The 18,249-nt window shown below is 46.8% G+C and overlaps 1 protein-coding gene across 6 annotated transcripts in view; it reads right to left on the bottom strand.

Annotated features, from left to right (window-relative positions):
* Window positions 1-18,249, bottom strand: part of Pde1c (phosphodiesterase 1C) — a 253,566-nt gene that overhangs the window by 193,485 nt on the left and 41,832 nt on the right. For all 6 annotated transcript variants that reach the window (XR_006149805.1, XM_042695103.1, XM_042695104.1 and 3 more), the window contains exons 2-3: window positions 16,935-16,985; window positions 3,031-3,202 (exon numbers count right to left, since the gene is read on the bottom strand). Coding sequence is in view for 5 of the 6 variants with exons in the window: in XM_042695103.1 (XP_042551037.1) it covers window positions 3,031-3,202; window positions 16,935-16,985 (223 nt within the window). In the remaining variant the exon portion in view is untranslated. The remainder of the gene's footprint in view (window positions 1-3,030; window positions 3,203-16,934; window positions 16,986-18,249) is intronic.

Raw genomic sequence — 18,249 nt, 5'->3', positions numbered from 1 at the left:
GGGGTGGTGGATAACGGGGGAAGTGGATAATGGGGGAGGTGGATAATGGGACAGTAGATAATGGGGATGATGGATAATGGGGGTGGATAATGGGGGTGGTGGATAATGGGGTGGTAGATAATGGGGTGATGGATAATGGGAGCAGGAGCTTTGGAAGGGATCAGTCACTAATCAGGGAATATCCAGATTGGTGTCCTTGGTGTTTCATAGAGCATGTCTTGCGGGGAGAGGGTGGCAGTGATAACGATGACTCAATTCTTATTTAAGGCATCTCAATTTCCCCACAAAGCAAAGGCAGTGATGTCATTCATGGCGGAAAGCTTCTGGGGTGACATATGGTAGCTCTGAGACATCTCCCAGCAAGGAGTCCCATGCCACTAGGCCAATCTGTCTCTACTTCATCCTCCATTGAGACTTAGCCCCAGGCCTAGTATCGGGGAAGAGGGGGAATTGAGGAGAAGATGATGATGATAAAGCAGAAGATGTGGGAAGTCCTAGATGCAGCCTCTGGCTGGCAGCCTGAGAAGGAGAAGAATGGTATGAGATCAGGGAGGTTGTGGAACTCTTCTCTCTGCTGCACCCACTCCCCCTAGGGGAGGCTGCAGTGGAGGCCAAGAGAGGGGAAGGGAGCAGGCTTTTTTATTTCCCCGTGGTCCCTTAAGGCCTGTGTGGTTTGGGCAGGCCCCAGAATCTCCCACAAGCTCCTCCAACCAAACCCCAGCTCTCACCTGGCATCACAACTGGGGAATTTGCAGTGAGCTGATGTGGTGAGGAAGGAATCAGGGCTGAAGCCTGGACCATCTGATACAGACTCGTAGGTGGGTCCTGGGCACTGCCTGGGGAGAGGGAGGCCAAGGCAGACAAGCGAGGCCCTAGCCCACCTGCCAGCAGGAGGTAGCAGGGAACTCTACCTCAGGGGCCACCAGAGCCTCACAAACACAGACACCATCATGAGGAGGAGAGAGGACACCAGAATGAATATTTCACTCAAAGTAACTAAATCAAGCCAAATATAGTGGTGTACACCTGCAACCCAGAGCTCAGGAGGCTAAGGCAGGAGGAGAGTCAGTTCAAGGCCAGTCTAGACACAGTCTGAAAAGAAAAGGGGTGCAGTTGGAGGGAAGAGAAGGAATAGAGATTAAGCATAGGAGGCTCAAAAGCACTGCCCACATGTGAGGCTCCTCGTTGACTTCAAATGTGAGGTATCTCCCAAGGAAGATGAGTTCCTTGCAAAGACAATTAAAAAGCTCCATGTTCCTGCTCTTCTCCAGGCTGTGACCCCATGCCACAATGTCTGTGGAATCCAGTCCCTGCTAAATAACAAGGACAAATCCTCTACCCGCTAATAAATTGGGGAAGCAGGAAAAGTGGGAGTCAGTGCACAACACCACCTGCTGTGGCTTCTGGGACTGCAGGACCTCTCCCAGTGTCTGTCTGTCTGTCTGTCTGTCTGTGGCCAGGGTAGGGGCTGGGTCTTGGCAGGTGACAGGAAGCAGAGCAGGATAGGGGCTGATCCTCAAGCTGGAGGCCAGTAGGAGTAGCTCAAGAGAACATGTCCAAGAAAAGACTTCCTAATAATTTTTCCCTTCAGGTCTAATGCCATTTGGGCCTTGTTTGAGAGTGAGAGCTGAAGGCTGGGTGTCCTGAGCCTCCATCCCCAAGGCCTAGGTCTGCATGGGAGGGAGGAAATGGAGTACCCAAAGCTGTTACTCACCCTGTGTCTTCAATGTCATGGCCAGCCCCACTCGGAGCTGGGAGACAGTGACAAACAGTGACAGTTTCTGAGCCAACTAAGACATGTAGCGTGTTAACAATCCCATACACAAATCCCCCGACTGAATATGCACACGCACTTGCAGGGCAGGGTGGCTGAGAGGGCCAGGATTGCGCAGTTGGAGAGAAGGGCCCAAGTCTCCAACCTCCGCAGAGGAACACCTGCCCCCTAGTGGTCAGAAGAACCATCTTCCATTCTCACCTGAGGTCTCCAAGCCCTGGAGGCCACTGTGAATTTTCCTCCTGGGTCTGTGACATCTGGAGTCAGCATTGTTTAGGGATATTTCAATGTTGTGGGTAACATAGGACTAGGAGTATGACATTCTTTCTGTGAGCGCCTCTTTCTAGCTGTTCACTGGGGAAGACCAAGAACCCAGGAGAAGTAGAAAGATCACAAGGAGGACACTATGAGACTGGTTCCATGGCCACGAAAACCACTAGCTGTCCAGTCGTCCTACAGGTGAGTGGACTTCATTTCATGTAGAACCTCATAATGCAGTAGCCAAACCTGTTCTGCAAACAGGAAACGCAATTGCCTGCAATTCTGCCTCAACAACGTTGCCACCACAGTTACTATTCCCTCTCCTTGTCAGAATTCATTGCAGTTCCATCTACACAAAAAGCTTCCCAGTAAGCTGCACACCAGTGGTTCACGCCTGTCATCCTAGCTACCCAGGAGGCTGAGATCTGAGGATCGAAGTTCAAGGCCAGCCTGGGCAGAAAACTCTATGAGACTCTTATTTCCAACTAACCACTAAAATGCCAGAAGTGGAGCAGATGAGGTAAAGCACAAACCTTGAGCAAAAGAAGCTCAAGTACAGCCTCCGGGCTCTGAGTTGAAGCCCCAGGACCAGCACAAAACTAAAAGATAACAGAGTATCAGCAGCCAACACAGATGGAAATTTCTTAGTTCATTTCAGTCATCCATTCATCTCTCAGTACCAGAATCCCAACCACAGAAGACCCAGAGATGGATGAAATATGCCCTATATTTCCTGTGCATTTATCTGTCTATATCATCTCCTTTGGAGCAAAAGCTTATTAATGTGACTCAAATTGCCAACATCGGGCAATCCTAGCATTCAAAGGCCAATACCACTGAAATACCAACAGCAACTTAACTTCAGGAGCTGCACCCGCAGCCCAGCTCACATTGACTCTGATTCTACTTTACAAAAGAAGTCACTCATTATAATATGGTTGCATGGAACAATTCCCTGGCTCATAAGAAGGAATCAACTGGGTTTCTCGCCAAACCTGAACGACGTCTTCACCAAGGCCTCTGGGCTGTCCAGCGGTGGCAGCTCATCAGCCAGGATCTCCTCTGGGGGCCGGGGGTCATGAACGATGGCAGGCCGGGCTTTCTCCTTGGTGTTCCCTGTGAGCCCATCGATGAGCGAGTTCCACAGGCAGTTCTGTGACTTTGACCCTAAGGGAGAGGGAAAAAGAATTGTGGTGAGTCCCCAGCCAATGTCCAGACTCCACACCAGCCTCTCCTGGGGCCCAGACTAGCCAGAGGCCAGGTCTCAGGATTCTATAGAGACATCCCACAAAAGGAACCCATTTCTAAGCGTCACTGCTCACCAAGGAGCCCGGATGCATGCGCCCTACAAATACTTCAACAGGAGATTCATGTGAGAGACCAACATCCAGAGGGAATGGGGCTGGAGAACAGAATGGGATTAGCCCAGCGAGCCAAGTCAGTGCCAACAATGGCACATCACACTGACAGCCCAGCCATCTCCCTCATCCAAATGTACAACCCAATGGATCTGCACACTCCTAGCTTCTGTCAACGTTGTGCTTTGTCATCAGCCAACAGCAGCCTCTTACATGATGACTGAGCATGCACAGACTCTTACATGATGAGTGAGTATATACGGACACTTAGGTGGTGACTGAGCAAACATGGACTCTATGTGAGGACTGAGTGTACATGATGTCTTGGATGCAGAAATATGTTTGGTAAAATCTAAAGAAATCTGAGCAATGTTTGGACCTCAGCTAGCAATCATTGTCAGTCTTGGTTCATCATTCATAAGACACGTGCCACACAAATGTACGAAGTTAGTAACGGAGAACATCTTCATCCACTCTGAGTTCTATGAAGAGCTTGGTTTTCTACTGCTGGGTCAGGACACAGTAACTCTAAATCATATTGCATGTGTGTGATATAACCTGTGTGTGATGTAATTAGTAGTCATAAGGGGGCTGCTGGGACCAGAGATCTCACTTTCTGGAAAAGAAAACCAGCAGATGGGAGAGGGGTGGGGGGGAGATGCCACAAAATCCAGTGGTATCAGATATGAAGGGCAATATCTGTGCGGACCCGTGATTGTATTTGGCAAGCCTTGAGGAGATGCTTGATGACTGAACTATTTAGTAAATGATGAACTACTTTTCAAACAGCAGAAATATGAGCAAGAAGAGATTCGAATACAAATCAAGAAATCCAGAAATGACAGACCCTCCCCCACCTCACACATTCTGGGTCATTATCTACCTGCCCTAATCCCATAGTAGACAAAGTCTACTATGAGAGAGCCGGGGACATCCTGGAGCCCACCGGAATGGTTCTGATTAGCTCTTGCTCAGCAGGCCTCCTACTTTCTCCCTAACTGTTGAACCCATCTTAGTGTGCCCCTGCCTGACCTCCCCCATGGCTTGTGTGTCCCCTTCTCTTGGTATTTATAAGTGTCCATGTCTAGTGTCAGTCAGACACCTACAGAGGGAGGTAAGCCAAGTTGGCTCTACTGGGGTCTCCAGTGCAGGAATATTCCCACAACTCCTCTGAGCAGTGGGAGAAACAGCATCTACTGCTAGCTGGCATGACCACCAGCAAGAAGAACCCCACCAGGATGAACTCTTTAGCTTTTCTGGTCTATTCACAAGCACGGGATAATTTCCACACCATTGGAGAATTCCGAGGGCAGAAACAGAGAAAATGGTGTGGCCAGAATAAATGAAACCAGGCTGGAGAGGTGCCTGTACACAGTGTCTTTGTAGGCCTGCAGACTTAAAAACAGCGGCATCCAGACTGCCACTCATTCATACCTCAGAGGGCAATGCAGAACCCATTGCCTTATCATCCCAACTCAACCTGGGGTGAATCTTTTAGAGCAAATTCTCTCTGGGAGAGAGTGGGAAAGAACTCTTCCTCTGATCCTATATGAATGGGGGGGGGGGGGGGGGCGGGATACTCTCCGGGGAGATTGGAAAGGTCTTCTCTGACAACGTGAAAACTAAAAAGTCCCCTGCGCTGGTTTATTTTAAGCTTATTTCGCAAGCATGAAATGCTTCTGACTAAATAGAGGCAAAAACACGGACACTGAGAGAGTCACACTGGTCTTTTTCAATAATAGCAAAAAAAAAAAAAAACCCATGAGGGGAACCATAGGTAAACTAAGCTTCAGGGAACAAAAAGCAATGCGGCTCAGATGCCAGGAGGAACCAGATTGCCCAGCCCCTCCATTCATCTGCTTCCCTGCCCGCTCCCTCCCCACCCCCTCCACCACCACCACCACTCCCACCTCCCACACTTACTCAGAATTCAATGCCTGCTGCACTTTCCTCCCCTCACTCTTCCCTCTGTCCCTGCCATAACATTCCTCCTTTCTGTCTTCACAAAGACAACTTTTCACATCCCCCATAAACCTTAAGCCTTGAGACCAATGATAAAGTCCATCAACTTGGCTGGTGGCATCTGTGCCTCTGAGTAGGTTTGGTCATTCCCCTCCCCCAAACCCTCACCCTCCAATCATGTGACAGCACTGTGCTTTCTACATCCTGGGCACTGCAGTGATGCCTCAACCTGGGTTACCTACATAATCACCAAATCAAGCCTTCCAAGCAAGTGTCACTCAATTCTTCTTCTTACTATTTTCACTCAAACAGTAATGAGCACTCAGACACGAAGGCTTCAAGAGATCACAGAATTGGAAAACAGCAGATTGTTCACCCCTAACCCAGAGCACTGTGTGACACAGCACACCACGTGCCCGTAGCCAGCAAATGTGTGCTAGGCAGATCAGGCAGAATGTCCTGCACCTGGCAGAGCCCAAGCAGAATGATCCACACGCTGGAAAGAGATAAGAAACCCTAGTCCCCTAGTCTGAGGAGGAAGAGGCTGGACCCTGCCCTGTCCCTTGCTAGAACAGTTCGAGCTTCAGAAAAGGAAGTTCTGCAGCTCAAAAAGGAAGTTCTGCCATGGGAAACAGGGATGAATAAGGTCAGGTAAATGTAGTGGGTTGAGAAAAGACAAGGAAGCAAAGAAAGGAGTGGGGGGCATTGAAATCAGAAGTAACTTCAGGCCATGGCTAGAAAAGGATCTGAGAAGTATGAGATCAGAGGTAACTATAGCTTCGTTGCAAGAAAACAAGGGAAGAAGTAGCAAAATCAGAAATAATGATAGGTTTGCTTCACGGTGTGGCTATTCCAATATTCAAGTGATTTTTCCACTCAGTTCTGGATGAAAACCTACAAAGACTCCACTGGCAGAAGGCTAAGAATTTAAAGTCCAGCAAATCACAGCGAAAAAAAGTGATTTAACTCACCAGAATAGAGATTTTAAAAAAAAAAAATCTCGATGGTTCCCAAAATAGCTGTGGCCTGAGGAGGAGGCACAGGACTCTTCAGGTTTAGAAGGAGGCTCCTAAACCCCAAGTGGACCAGAATACACAGGAACCAGAAGGAATGAAACAAACCCAGATAAGAACCTTGATGCTGGGGCTGGGAAGGTGGCTCAGTGGTAGAGCGCTTGCCTTGCATGCATGAGGCCCTGGGTTCGATTCCTCAGCACCACATAAGCAAAAAGAAAAAAGCCGGAAGTGGCGCTGTGGCTCAAGTGGTAGAGCACTGGCCTTGAGCTGAAGAGCTGAGGGACAGCGCCCAGGCCCAGAGTTCAGGCCCCACGACTGGACCAAAAAAAAAAAAAAAAGAACCTTGATGCTTACTAAAACCCACCAGTAGTGACAATATGGAAGATTAAGTATTAATAATTGCTGAATTCAGTCATGTGGCATCTGTTCTATTATTTTCAATATACTAATTCTCACTTGTAGTAGCTTGTCAGGAATTCTTTCTCCTGCAATTTTGAAGAGATACAAAACTTTGCCTCCATATTTTGTACACTGTAGGGCACAAGGGCTGGCTTCCTCATCAAAATATAAGAAACCATTCGATCTGGGATGACTATGCTGAATTCTTAAAGGTATTACAGTTTATTTCTGAGTTCTCCTGTTTAATGTGTGTGTACGTGTGCACACACATGTGCACGTGCATGTGTGCATATGTATGACTACATCACAATATGGTGAGCTGTATCTGCTTTTCAGTATCAAGATATAATTTCTATCTACAAATGTCTCTGTAAGGCTCACGTGATAAAGGCTCAGAGATAGTCGGCTGGTGGGTGTCTGGACCATTAACTTCATCAGTGGATACATCCACTGAAGCGCTCCTGGGTGAATGAATGGAAGTCACTAGGGAAGGCCTTTCTTTTTTTTCTTTTTTTTTATTATTAATAAGTGTTTTTATTGTGAAAATACCATACAGAGGGGTTACAATTACATAAGCAAGGTAATGAGTACATTTCTTATCAAGCATTGCTGCCTCCTCCTTTGTTTCCCTTACCATCTCTGCCCTCAAATCCGCCCCCCCCAAAGTTGTAAAGTTCATTTTTCTTTTTTTCTTTTTTCTTTTTTTTTTTTTTGTCAGTCATGGGGCTTGAACTCTGGGCCTGGGCACTGTCCCTCAGCTCTTCAGCTCAAGGCGAGCGCTCTACCACTTGAGCTACAGCGCCACTTCCGGTTTTATGGTGATTTATTGGAGATAGGAGTCTCACGGTCTCTCCTGCCCGGGCTGGCTTTGAACCACGATCCTCAGATCTCAGCCTCCTGAGTAGCTAGGATTACAGGCGTGAGCCACCAGCGCCCGGCAAGTTCATTTTTCAACATAGCATCTTGTACATCTCATTGTTGCAATGGATCCACCTGTATCCCATTTAGACAATTTGTTTTTTCCCTTCCCCTCCCCAATTATACCAACATCAAATACACTGAAAACAGAGGTTATACTGTTGGAGAGGGACATACAAAGCAACAAAGAAATCATCTTATAAATACATTAGAAACAATAGCAAGAAAGAAAAAGCATTTGAGTCCTTATCTTGGGGTTCATTTCGCCTAACATCAACTTATCTGACCTTTTCTGCTTGTCTCAGACATATACTAGTTATTGCAAATAAGGGAACCCATGGGACCTATGTTTCTTTGGCCCTGGCTTACTTCACTTAATATAATTTTTAGGGAAGGCCTTTATAAAGCAGCCTTTCCCCCCAGGCCTCTAGGCCCTTCCTCCTGTCTCCTTGTTTCCCAGATGCCACAACGTGATTAGCCTTTGCCTGCCGCCATGACGTTCTACTTCACCACAGCCCAAAAGCAATGGAACCAACCACCACACACTGCCACCTCTGAAACCACAGGATAAAGCAGATTTTTCCTCCTTCTAAGTCAATTACCTCAGGCATTTTGTAAGAGCAGAGAAAAACAGATAACACACTAGTTTTGTACCTGTGTCTGATAGTTCAAGACCTCATTATTTCTCTTTTTGCTTATCCTTACTGAGTGGTTAAAATCATATTCTCAGTTCCTCGTATAAATGATTTTTGTTTCTTTCAAAGCTTTTGTCCTGGAAACTTTTATAAGTTTTCTTTACTCTTCTTTTAAAAGCTTTCTTCTTGCTCTCTCAAATTAATCAGAAAATCATATATAATAGCCATTCATGTAATTCATTTTTTAACAGTCTGGCTCTTCCATGAACTCTTAACACTTTTTATTCTTTGTGGTACTGGGGATTGAACTCAGTACCTTATGCTTTCTAAGCAAGCACTCTCTCTACCACTTGAGCCATAGCTGCAGACCCTTTTGCTTTCTTGTAGCTGGTTTTTACAGCTATAATCTAACACTAAATTTGGCAAGGCTGGCCTCCAATCACCAAAGTCTTTCCCAGTTACCAGAGTTAGGTACTCAGCAGTTCTTAAACAAAATCATTTATAATCTAGGTCACTCCTGCTCGATGTAACAGATGCAAGCTATGTGTGTTAATTTAAATTTCCTAGTACCTACATTACTAAAGCAAATACAAATGATATTAGTTTCAATAATACATTCTCTTTAATCCACGAAGCCCAAAATATTGCTGCCTGTAATCAATATAAAAATATTAATGAGCCAGGCACTGGTGGCTTACGCCTATAATCTTAGCTATCCAGAGGCTGAGAATGAAGACCAAAAAAAAAAAAAGAAAGAAAAATTCTTTCCAAGAGCAGCACATTGGCTAATGGGACACACATAAACCACAGCTAAGGTACAGAGTGGCTCAATTTTCATTAAGCCCTGAACATACTTATCAGACACAATAGAAAATAATTGGGAATTTGGTCTGGTGCTTTTTTTTTTCTTTTATAGACAAACAGTTCTGCTTGGCTTTGTCATTCAAAGAGCTTGTCCATATATATTCAATTGTAGGTCACTTGTACTGAATTTTACATTTCTTTTTTTTTGGGGGGGGGGTCTGGTCGTGGAGCCTGAACTCTGGGTCTGGGTGCTGTTCCTCAACTCTTCAGCTCAAGGCTAGTGCTCTACCACTTGAGCCACAGCGCCTCTTCCAGTTTTTTTCTTTTTGCTTATGTGGTGCTGAGGAATCGAACCCAGGGCCTCCTGCATGCAAGACAAGCGCTGTACCACTGAGCCACCTTCCCAGCCCCTCCTACTATGTTTTCTTGCCCTTTCCATTCTACCCTCCCAAGATAGTGTCCTCAAGCCTGTTGTCCAATCATTGGCATTCTGCTTGTGAAGATGCATTTTAGTTCCTACATTGCACGTTTGCTCTCTTCACACCATTTCTTTCTCCCCTCCAACTCAAAACCACTGGCTTCTCTTCTTGTGGGTTTTTCCTCATGTCTCCTAGCAGCTGCATCTGCTTGATTCAAATGAAGAAAGCCAAGTAAACTTTACCAGCCCCTCTTTGGGCTTCTACATTAAATCTTTTTTGTAGTGTCTGCCTTCCCACGAAGTCTTTATGATGACGATTCCTTTCCCTGGGTCTTCATATTTTGTTTGCATCTCATTTTGAATTTATCTTTACTTTAATCATCGTGGGGTACAAAAGCATTTGTACAGAGGTAGTTGTTCTCTGCTGGGCAGAACCACCAACCCACCTACACCAAGAGCATGTCACTTAGTCTAGGTTTCAACCAATGTCAATTGGAGCTGCCATGGGAAAGCAGCAGGAAAAAGACACTGACACTGGTATTTAAATAGCTGGCTGACGCCGTAAGCAATGCTTCACCCAGGTCCACAGAATGAGCAGGGAAAAGAAATGGCACCCAAAATGCCTCAAAGCAAAGCTTCACACCTGTCCTTCCCAATTGATGGACATTGCTCCTACATAATATCCAAAGTCTAGTTAGAAAAAAAAATCTGAAACAGTGGATTACTATATAGAGGGACCATCAATTCCAAGAGGAAAGGTCTCAGTGATTCTTTGTCACATAAGAAGAATGAGTCTGCTCAATGCAGTAATGAGATAGACAAGATTAAAGAGAGACAGCTTTCAAAAACTTCGCTCAACAGCATTCATTTAGGAAAGTAATTAAAACATAGGCGAATCTATTAAGAGTGAAATCTACTTGGCAAATAATTTGTTAATGGTTATGGAAGCTGAACCCTGGAGTTTGGGAAGACAGCATTTTTTTTTAAGGTTTTCTACCATTTTGACTTTCACTAAATCAGATACTGCCTTCCCCATAATTTACTGGAATTCTTTTTCAATGCATAACTACCTCAAGAATGCTAATGTCTGTAAAACATGCAAATATCCAAATCTGACCATCTGCTGTGGGATTCATTTGTGAATCTGCCTAGTATTCCTTTGGGAAGTTCCAGGACTGATTTGGGGGGGGTCACATTCACTGATCTAGTGGGATGCTTGAATGGGATGCGTACAGTGATGCGTACAGGGTGTGAAAGAAATTGCTGGAAGACTTGAAGTGTTGACAAGATCCAGTCAAACAGAGAGGCTTGGAGGACCATATGGATTGCAGAGAAGAACTGTTTTTCCTTGGGGCCCAAACTACCTACTGCTGATAATAAACGTAAAGATGAGGGCCTTCTGTCGGCAGTAAGAAGAATTAGGACTTGCTGCTTTTGATAATTCCACCTCCAAATGTCCTTTCAAGGTTAACTTGGGTCTGGGCCTCCATGGTCTTAGTAGACACCACATGAAAAACTTGAACAAACAACACCACCACTTTTCCCTTCTGCCAGCTTCAATTACATCACACCTGAGTTTCTGTTTTAATTTCTGACTCAATTGGCTCACATCTTGACTTCCTTCCTTATCTCTTTCTATTTAAAAAACTCACTGACTTAAAACAAGGGTTCAAGGATTGCATTCATCAGATGAACTGCTGCACTGTGCATGCCGTCAGTTTCAGCCAAGAGTGGAATCAGCCCCCTCTCCTAGTCACGCCCTGAAAATACCCAGGAGCTCTGTCTCCACCTCCGTGCCCCCTCCTGCCCTGGGCCTCAAATGGACATTCCGCCCTTGGTGTAAGTAGGGTCAGTGTGCAGTTAGGCCCTTCTTCCCAGGCGTCAGTCCAGTTTCAACCAAACTGAAGCACCCATACAGCTGAAACACATGTCTTTCATCTGACCTTCATGTATATGGATCACATCTCATACACAAACTTAAAATTATAAGATGGGATCTCATACACGTGTGGATCTGTTCCAAGAATCTGCCCAGTCACCATCTCTGAGGTCCCTGACATCAGTGCCCTGTCCTCACTGGGAACTCCCATACTGAACCCTGAATATGATGACCACGAGCTCCCTAGCCACCTTGCGTAAACTGTCTCCTTGCTTTGCCATGTGTGTGGATGTGTGTATATATGTGTACATGTGTTCATACGCATGTGATGTGTCCACCGGTGCATATTGCATGTGTATATGTGTATATGTATATGCCTGCATGTGTGTATGTGTATGTGTGCATGTATATATGTAGATGTATATGTGTGTGAATGTGTATGTCTATGTATGTATGTATGTGTATGTGCACAGTGTATATGTGTGTGGATGTGGATGTGTCTGTGTGTACATGGGTGTGCGTATGTGTATATGTGTATTGTGGATGTATATATGTATATTTATATGGTATATGTGTATATGAATGTGTGTATCTATGTATGTCTGTGTGTATGTATGTGTGCACGTGTGTATATGTGTATATGGGGGTGTGTGTCTATGTGTGTATATTGTATGCATATGTGTGTATACGTGTGTGTATGTGGTGTATACGTGTATATGACCATCACTGGTAGAAGAGGTGGTTCAGAACTTGGGCTATGAGACAAAGCCCCTGGAACTTCATGCTTCCTGGCCGGCAAGACTCTATGTGACCACACAAGAGTTGGCTGAGGCCTAATACCCAACATGGCAGGAGCCACAGCCTCTGCCTGGTCTTCCTGCTGCCAAAGGCAGGGGCCTGGCCCTGTGCTGGTGCACAGTGCTCCATAGAGATTTGTACAAGGGAAGCAAGGCAGTAACTGGTGACTGGAGATCATGAGACTCTCATAAGTCAGAATGCCCCTGACTCCTAAATTCTTAAATGAAAACAGAAACAGCCAGATTCATCAAGGCAACGGCCCCTTAGCCCCATGAGTCACTAGAGGATTTAAGATCAACTCCTCTCTCCAGGACAAACGCAATACAAATGGAAGACCCTGTCTATAAAGGACAGCTGGGACCTGAGCGCTACATCTGAAACAGAGGATGGATGAATAGGTCACCATCTTCACTATAGCTATTCAACCTAGCACGCAGTGTCTGCGGGTGACAGTTATATTCAGCATATCCAATAGGTTAAATCTATAGACTTTGCAGTTTTTAGGATGCCTTAAAAAAGTCCTATTGACTATCCATGCAGAAGACACTGCTGAGTTTTAAAAGGTGTTTCCCACTAAGATCTCCTTGATGTCAGGAAGAAAATAAGTGTGTCTCTGTGGTCATCCTCTGCTCCTGATCATTGCAGCATGTCAAATTGAATTGGTTCAGCCTTGATGAGTCCAGACCCAACTTGGGAAGGAATGCTGGACCATGCAAGTCATTTCAATTGCTCCAGGAAGACTTATCCCCAAGAGCCAGAAGAGGCAAGCTAGCTCCTTCTGACCTCCTCAGCCCTGCAGGTATATTTGGTTTGTCTGTGTCCATTTCACTGCAGTTATCCAATTGCTGTATAACAGAGTGAGGGCTCAGAGGTAGGACTTCCACAAGGACTCTGGCTCCTCACAGCAGGCTGACAGTGGTCGAGGAACAAGAGTCCCACAGGCCACAGGTGGAAGGTTCCCCATCCCCCACCCCGCCCTACCTCTGTGGATGGAGCTTTCCAAGTCCAATCATATTTCTACCTCGGCTCCAGGCCCCCCCTCAGCTCAGAGGGAGAGGATGCAGATTTTTCATCTTGTAGGAGGTTTGTCACATCACATGGAAAGAAGAACGTGTGGGAAGGAGATTGAGATGCAAATATTTTTGGAAAACAAAATCTGCCATATGTTTTCAGGGTCTGAGTTTAGGCAACTCCAACTCTTCATATTGCACAGCACAGGAGCAGACTCAGGGCTGTGATCCCAGCCAGCATCACTCACAGGAAATTCCTCCTCCATTTCTCGCCCCTGTAGGATTCTTTCCATCACAAGGGAATTTTGCATTTTAAAGTGCTTTGAAAATATTTCGTTCAGTATTTCTATGTGTCGAAAAAGTGAGAGAATATTCAGTTGATTCTGGTCTACCTCTTGCCTGGAACCCAAAACTTCATCCTAATTCTATTCAAAGAACATTCAAGAGAGGGTAAAGGAGACGCTACTCCGAGTTCAGCAGCCTGGCTGCATCTCTCTGGCCTTCCCTGTGAACTTGGGGCCTGGCAGAAAACATACTGTATCTCATTTATGTATAAAATGGCAGGAATTTCCAGGCACCAGTGAGCTAGGCTGATAATCCTGGTTACTCAGAATGCTAAAATCAGGAGGCCTGAGGTTCAAAGCCAGCCCAGGCAGGGAAGTCTATGAGACTCCATCTCTAAAATGACCAACAAAAAGCTGGGCTGGAGATATGATTCAAGTGTGCTGACAATTCAAGGGGGTGGGAGGTGAGATTGTGGGTTCCCCTCCCACCCTACCAGCCCCCACACCTTCCAGAAAGAAATAACAGCCACACTGGTGTATTGTTGCCTCGCAGTCGTGTATTGTTATCTGGTAAGGATACATGCTGTCTTACATCCATGAAGTTCTCCATAGCAGACTGCAGAAATACATAAATCGAACTAGAGCACTGGGCAGCTCTGCCCCAGCCCCACCCCCTCCCAGGTTCTGCCCTGACCCAGCCCATGACTCCACCCCTGACTCTGCCCAATCATGGCTCCGCCCCTGACCAGGTTCTGCCTGATCCACCTCTGACTCTGCCCCTAATCCACCTCTGACTCTGCCCCTGTCTCCACCACACACCTGGTCCCCTGGAGCCTTGGTTCTCCAAGGCTGTGATGTGCACAGGATTCTGCTCGATTGTTGCCTCTAAGCCCCTGGTATGTAGAAATCTTATAGCTACCATCAACAACATACCTTTTTTTGTGTATGTGCCAGTCCTGGGGCTTGAACCCAGGGCCCAGGTGCTCTCTGAGCTATTGTGCTCAAGGCTGGTGCTCCACTACTTGAGCCACAGCTCCACTTCCTGCTTTTTGGTGGTTAATTGGAGATCAGAGTCCCACGGGGCTGGGCGCTGGTGGTTCACACTTGTAATTCTAGCTACTCAGGAGGCTGAGATCTGAGGATCATGGTTCAAAGCCAGCATGTTTAGAAAAGTCCATGAGACCCTTATCTCCATTATTGGAGATAACTAGAAACCAGTAGAAAACCGGAAGTGGCGCTGTGGCTCAAGCAGTAGAGCGCTTGCCTTGAGCTGAAGAGCGCCAAGATAGTACCCAAGCCAGAGTTCAAGCCCCATGACTAACAGAGAGAGAGAGAGAGAGAGAGAGAGAGAGAGAGAGAGTGTCTCACAGACTTTCCTGCCCAAGCTGGCAATCCTCAGATCTCAGCCTCCTGAGTAGCTAGGATTACAGGTATGAGCCACCAGCACCTGCCTTAACAATACAACTTTTTACTGAGAAACATGGGAAGCAGAGGTGAGCGGTCTTGACTATTGTTGAGCATGAGGCCCTGAGAACACAGAAATCCCAGCCACCAGCCCAGCCCTCCATTCAGCCTCTTGCCCATCTTCCATAATCTATCTTCTCCAGGCCAAGCTCCTAGTAGTGCAGCTCAGGCTAAACCTTCCCTGGGTAGCCACACCTGGGCACAGCCACATAACAGTGCCCCACCCTCTACCCTTCCCAGGCACACAGCACATTCCCTTGCCCACCTCTGCCAGAAGAGGGGATGGTTCATCCAGCCCACACCAACCAAGTGCTGCCTCTCCCTGCTCAGTCCAGCTCATCCACAGGACTCCTGGATGCCCCTCCAAAGCAGGAAGCATATGCTGAAGGCGTTGCTGTGAGCCTCCAAGCCTCCAGTTCCCTTGCTTTTGATACTATTATTTTTTTCCATAATTGCTTTTCTCAAGGAGAAATTATTCTCCACTCATTTAGGGAGGTAGTTAAAACTCCAGGATAGAACTGCCCAACTACAAGATTCGGGGCAGTAATCCCTCTTCCCTTCCCTCCCCTCCCCCCCACATACACAGGGTGGGAGATGCTGACCCATGGTAACAGAGCCTCTGGTAGGTCTAGGGTGGACAAACAGATGGAAGTCGGCACCATCCAGGCTCATCCTGCCTCCCTGTGGCCTTACCCAATACTACATGTGGTCTTTATACCCTCATGATCATTGGGTTTCTTTCTTAGATAGGAATCACCTTCTGTACCCTCCACATCCTTGTACACAGGCTCCCACCCAGGGCAGCCAAGCTCCTGGTATTCATAAACCAGCTGGCCATCAAAGCCAAGCTGCCCTGGATTACCTCAAGCGGCCTCCAACTCAAGGTTATCCATGACTCCCCATCCTCCTGGACATTTCATTCTTCTGCGGTTTTTGAGGGACAGGGGGGAAATCCGACTTCCCAGCTCTGCCTCTCCTGTGGCTACCAGGGACATGATCCCAACTGAAGTCAGACTCATCACGGTCAAAGAGGGAGCCAGCCGGGTAGGGGGCCTCAGACAGGACCCAAGGCTCAGGAAGCACTGCGTAGACCACCAGCAGCACCAACTCCAGCAGCGCCTCCCCCAACCCAGAGGCTTCTCTGGACCCCAGGGCCCCAAACCACATAGTACAGTGCTTGCTCCATGCTCCATGGTCAGATCGCACTCCACACAAGCTGGCAGGACTTTTGCATCTGTCTGTGTGGCTGGCTGCACACTGCATTCCCACGGTGAACCAACATCAGTTCAAAATGACGCGCTGAGATTTCATTTTCCTCCCTAAAAGACCTCAGTGTTTGCCTCTGTGTGCAGGCCACCAAAGACTTGGGAGCTAATGCAACACATGACTTCTTCCAGGATACTGCACTAAGTGTCTCTCTCTCCCCCCTTTCTCTTTCTCTCTTTTCTCTGTCTCTCTTTGTGTCTCTGTCTCTGTCTCTGTCTGTCTATCTGTCTCTCTCTCTCTCTCTTTCTGTTATATGCATTTTCTCACATCCTTACTGATCTCCAGGTAATAAGTTATCAAGTGGGAAGTATTCTTCCAACTCAGCCACACAGCTTAGAAATCACAGAAGCCAAGTGCAACATGAGCCTTCTTTATCCACACAGGGGCTCCCAGCTTCAGGCTTTAGGACTGGCCCCCCCTCCTCCTCTGACAGCGTCAGGAACTCCCCAAGGGGCACACGCTACCCCCTGCAGGGCTCAGTTATGGCCCGAGGGTATTCATTTACTGGACCATCCTTGAAAAGAAAGGAGCAGGAGCATATTCACCATCCTCCCTGAGCTGTGGGATAAAACTTATTTGGGAAACGATGGTTCTGTTTCCACTTCTAACAGGGCTAACGGGGTGAGCCACACAAGAGTGGGCTCTGGGAAACCAAGGTGTTCTGAGAGAGCAAAACAAAAGTACTCACGGGAGAAGCGGGCAAGCGGCCTAGCATTCTTGTCTCCAGCTTCATTTGCAACTGGAATAAAAAAAAAAATAAGATATAATTAAGAACAAGGCTCATGTGTCCACAGAACAGGCCAAGCTGTGGAGAAAAGGAAGAAAGCGTGATCAGGTAGAAATGCTAAGTTTGACTCACTTTAAATCTCACTTTTCATTCCCAGAAAGATGATACTGAGTTGTTTAGGGTCCACACTGAAGGCCGACATTAACAACTAAAAGAACACCACCACAGCCACCAACAGGAGGAACACTCTCTCTGCTTAGATCAAAAACAGCACTCAAGGCTCAGGGAGGGTGCAGATGCTTGCTGGAAGGGCCCTCACTGTGGGAGAGAGAAATGGCCTTGGCCATACGGAAGAAATGTCCTGAATTCAGTGCATCCTTTCACAAAGAATGAACAGAGCCATGTCTGCAAAGGTAGATGTTTTAAAGCTCACTATGTTTTGGATGATTTTTCCTTCAACAAATTCAATCTCAGGCTACTTTTGTAAATCTGGCAATCCTACCTATGTGTTCCCAGCATTGTGTCAGCTTGCTTCACTGTTATAGAGGAGACATGTCTAAGATTGGCCAGCAGGGGGCAGTGAAGGCACATCCAGCTCATGGAGCACATCCAGCTCCCCAACACCTCCTTCAATTTGAGATCAGGGAGAAAATGGGATACCTTGGCCCTGTACCGAACACTTTAAAAAGGAAAATATTCTCAACTTATCCAAGGGTACAGGGCCACCTGTGAGAAATGGCCATCTTGTTTCCTTCCTCAACCAAGAGATTCTCATTTCTATTCCTGCCTAAGCAGGGGGACTTCACAGCCTGGACCAGGGGCCGGGCATTCCCAGGTGAAAATTGTAATCAGGCCTTCGTAGCCTCTCACTAGGGTGAGTGTGGGAAACATGACTTGCTACCAGCACTTGAAAAACTCAGGTAGTGGCAAGAGTTTTCCAGACTCAAGGTTATGGTATCACAGAGGGAAACGAGTGGGGAAAGGAAGAGGAATGAATCACAGATGGCTTGCCTGGCTGTTTTTGTTCTGTTGTTTTTGTGGCAGTGGTTTAGGGGGTTTGAACTCAGGACCTTGCACTTACAAGGCAAGCACACTATCAAGCAAGCCCCAGCTCTAACTCCTGTGTGTGTGTGTGTGTGTGTGTGTGTGTGTGTGTGTGTGTGTGTGAAATACACACATATGGTTTTGACACTCTATCTGTCAAGGGATAGCCTCAGCCCTTATTCATGTTTGTTTATTTGGGGACAGACTCGTGTTTTTTTGCCCAGGACAGCTC

Source organism: Dipodomys spectabilis, unplaced genomic scaffold, assembly GCF_019054845.1.
Source record: "Dipodomys spectabilis isolate Male_0828 unplaced genomic scaffold, ASM1905484v1 ptg000178l, whole genome shotgun sequence".
NCBI classification, from domain to species: domain Eukaryota; kingdom Metazoa; phylum Chordata; class Mammalia; order Rodentia; family Heteromyidae; genus Dipodomys; species Dipodomys spectabilis.
The sequence above is the reverse complement of the archived record's forward strand: the minus strand, read 5'-3'. Positions and strand labels throughout refer to the sequence as shown.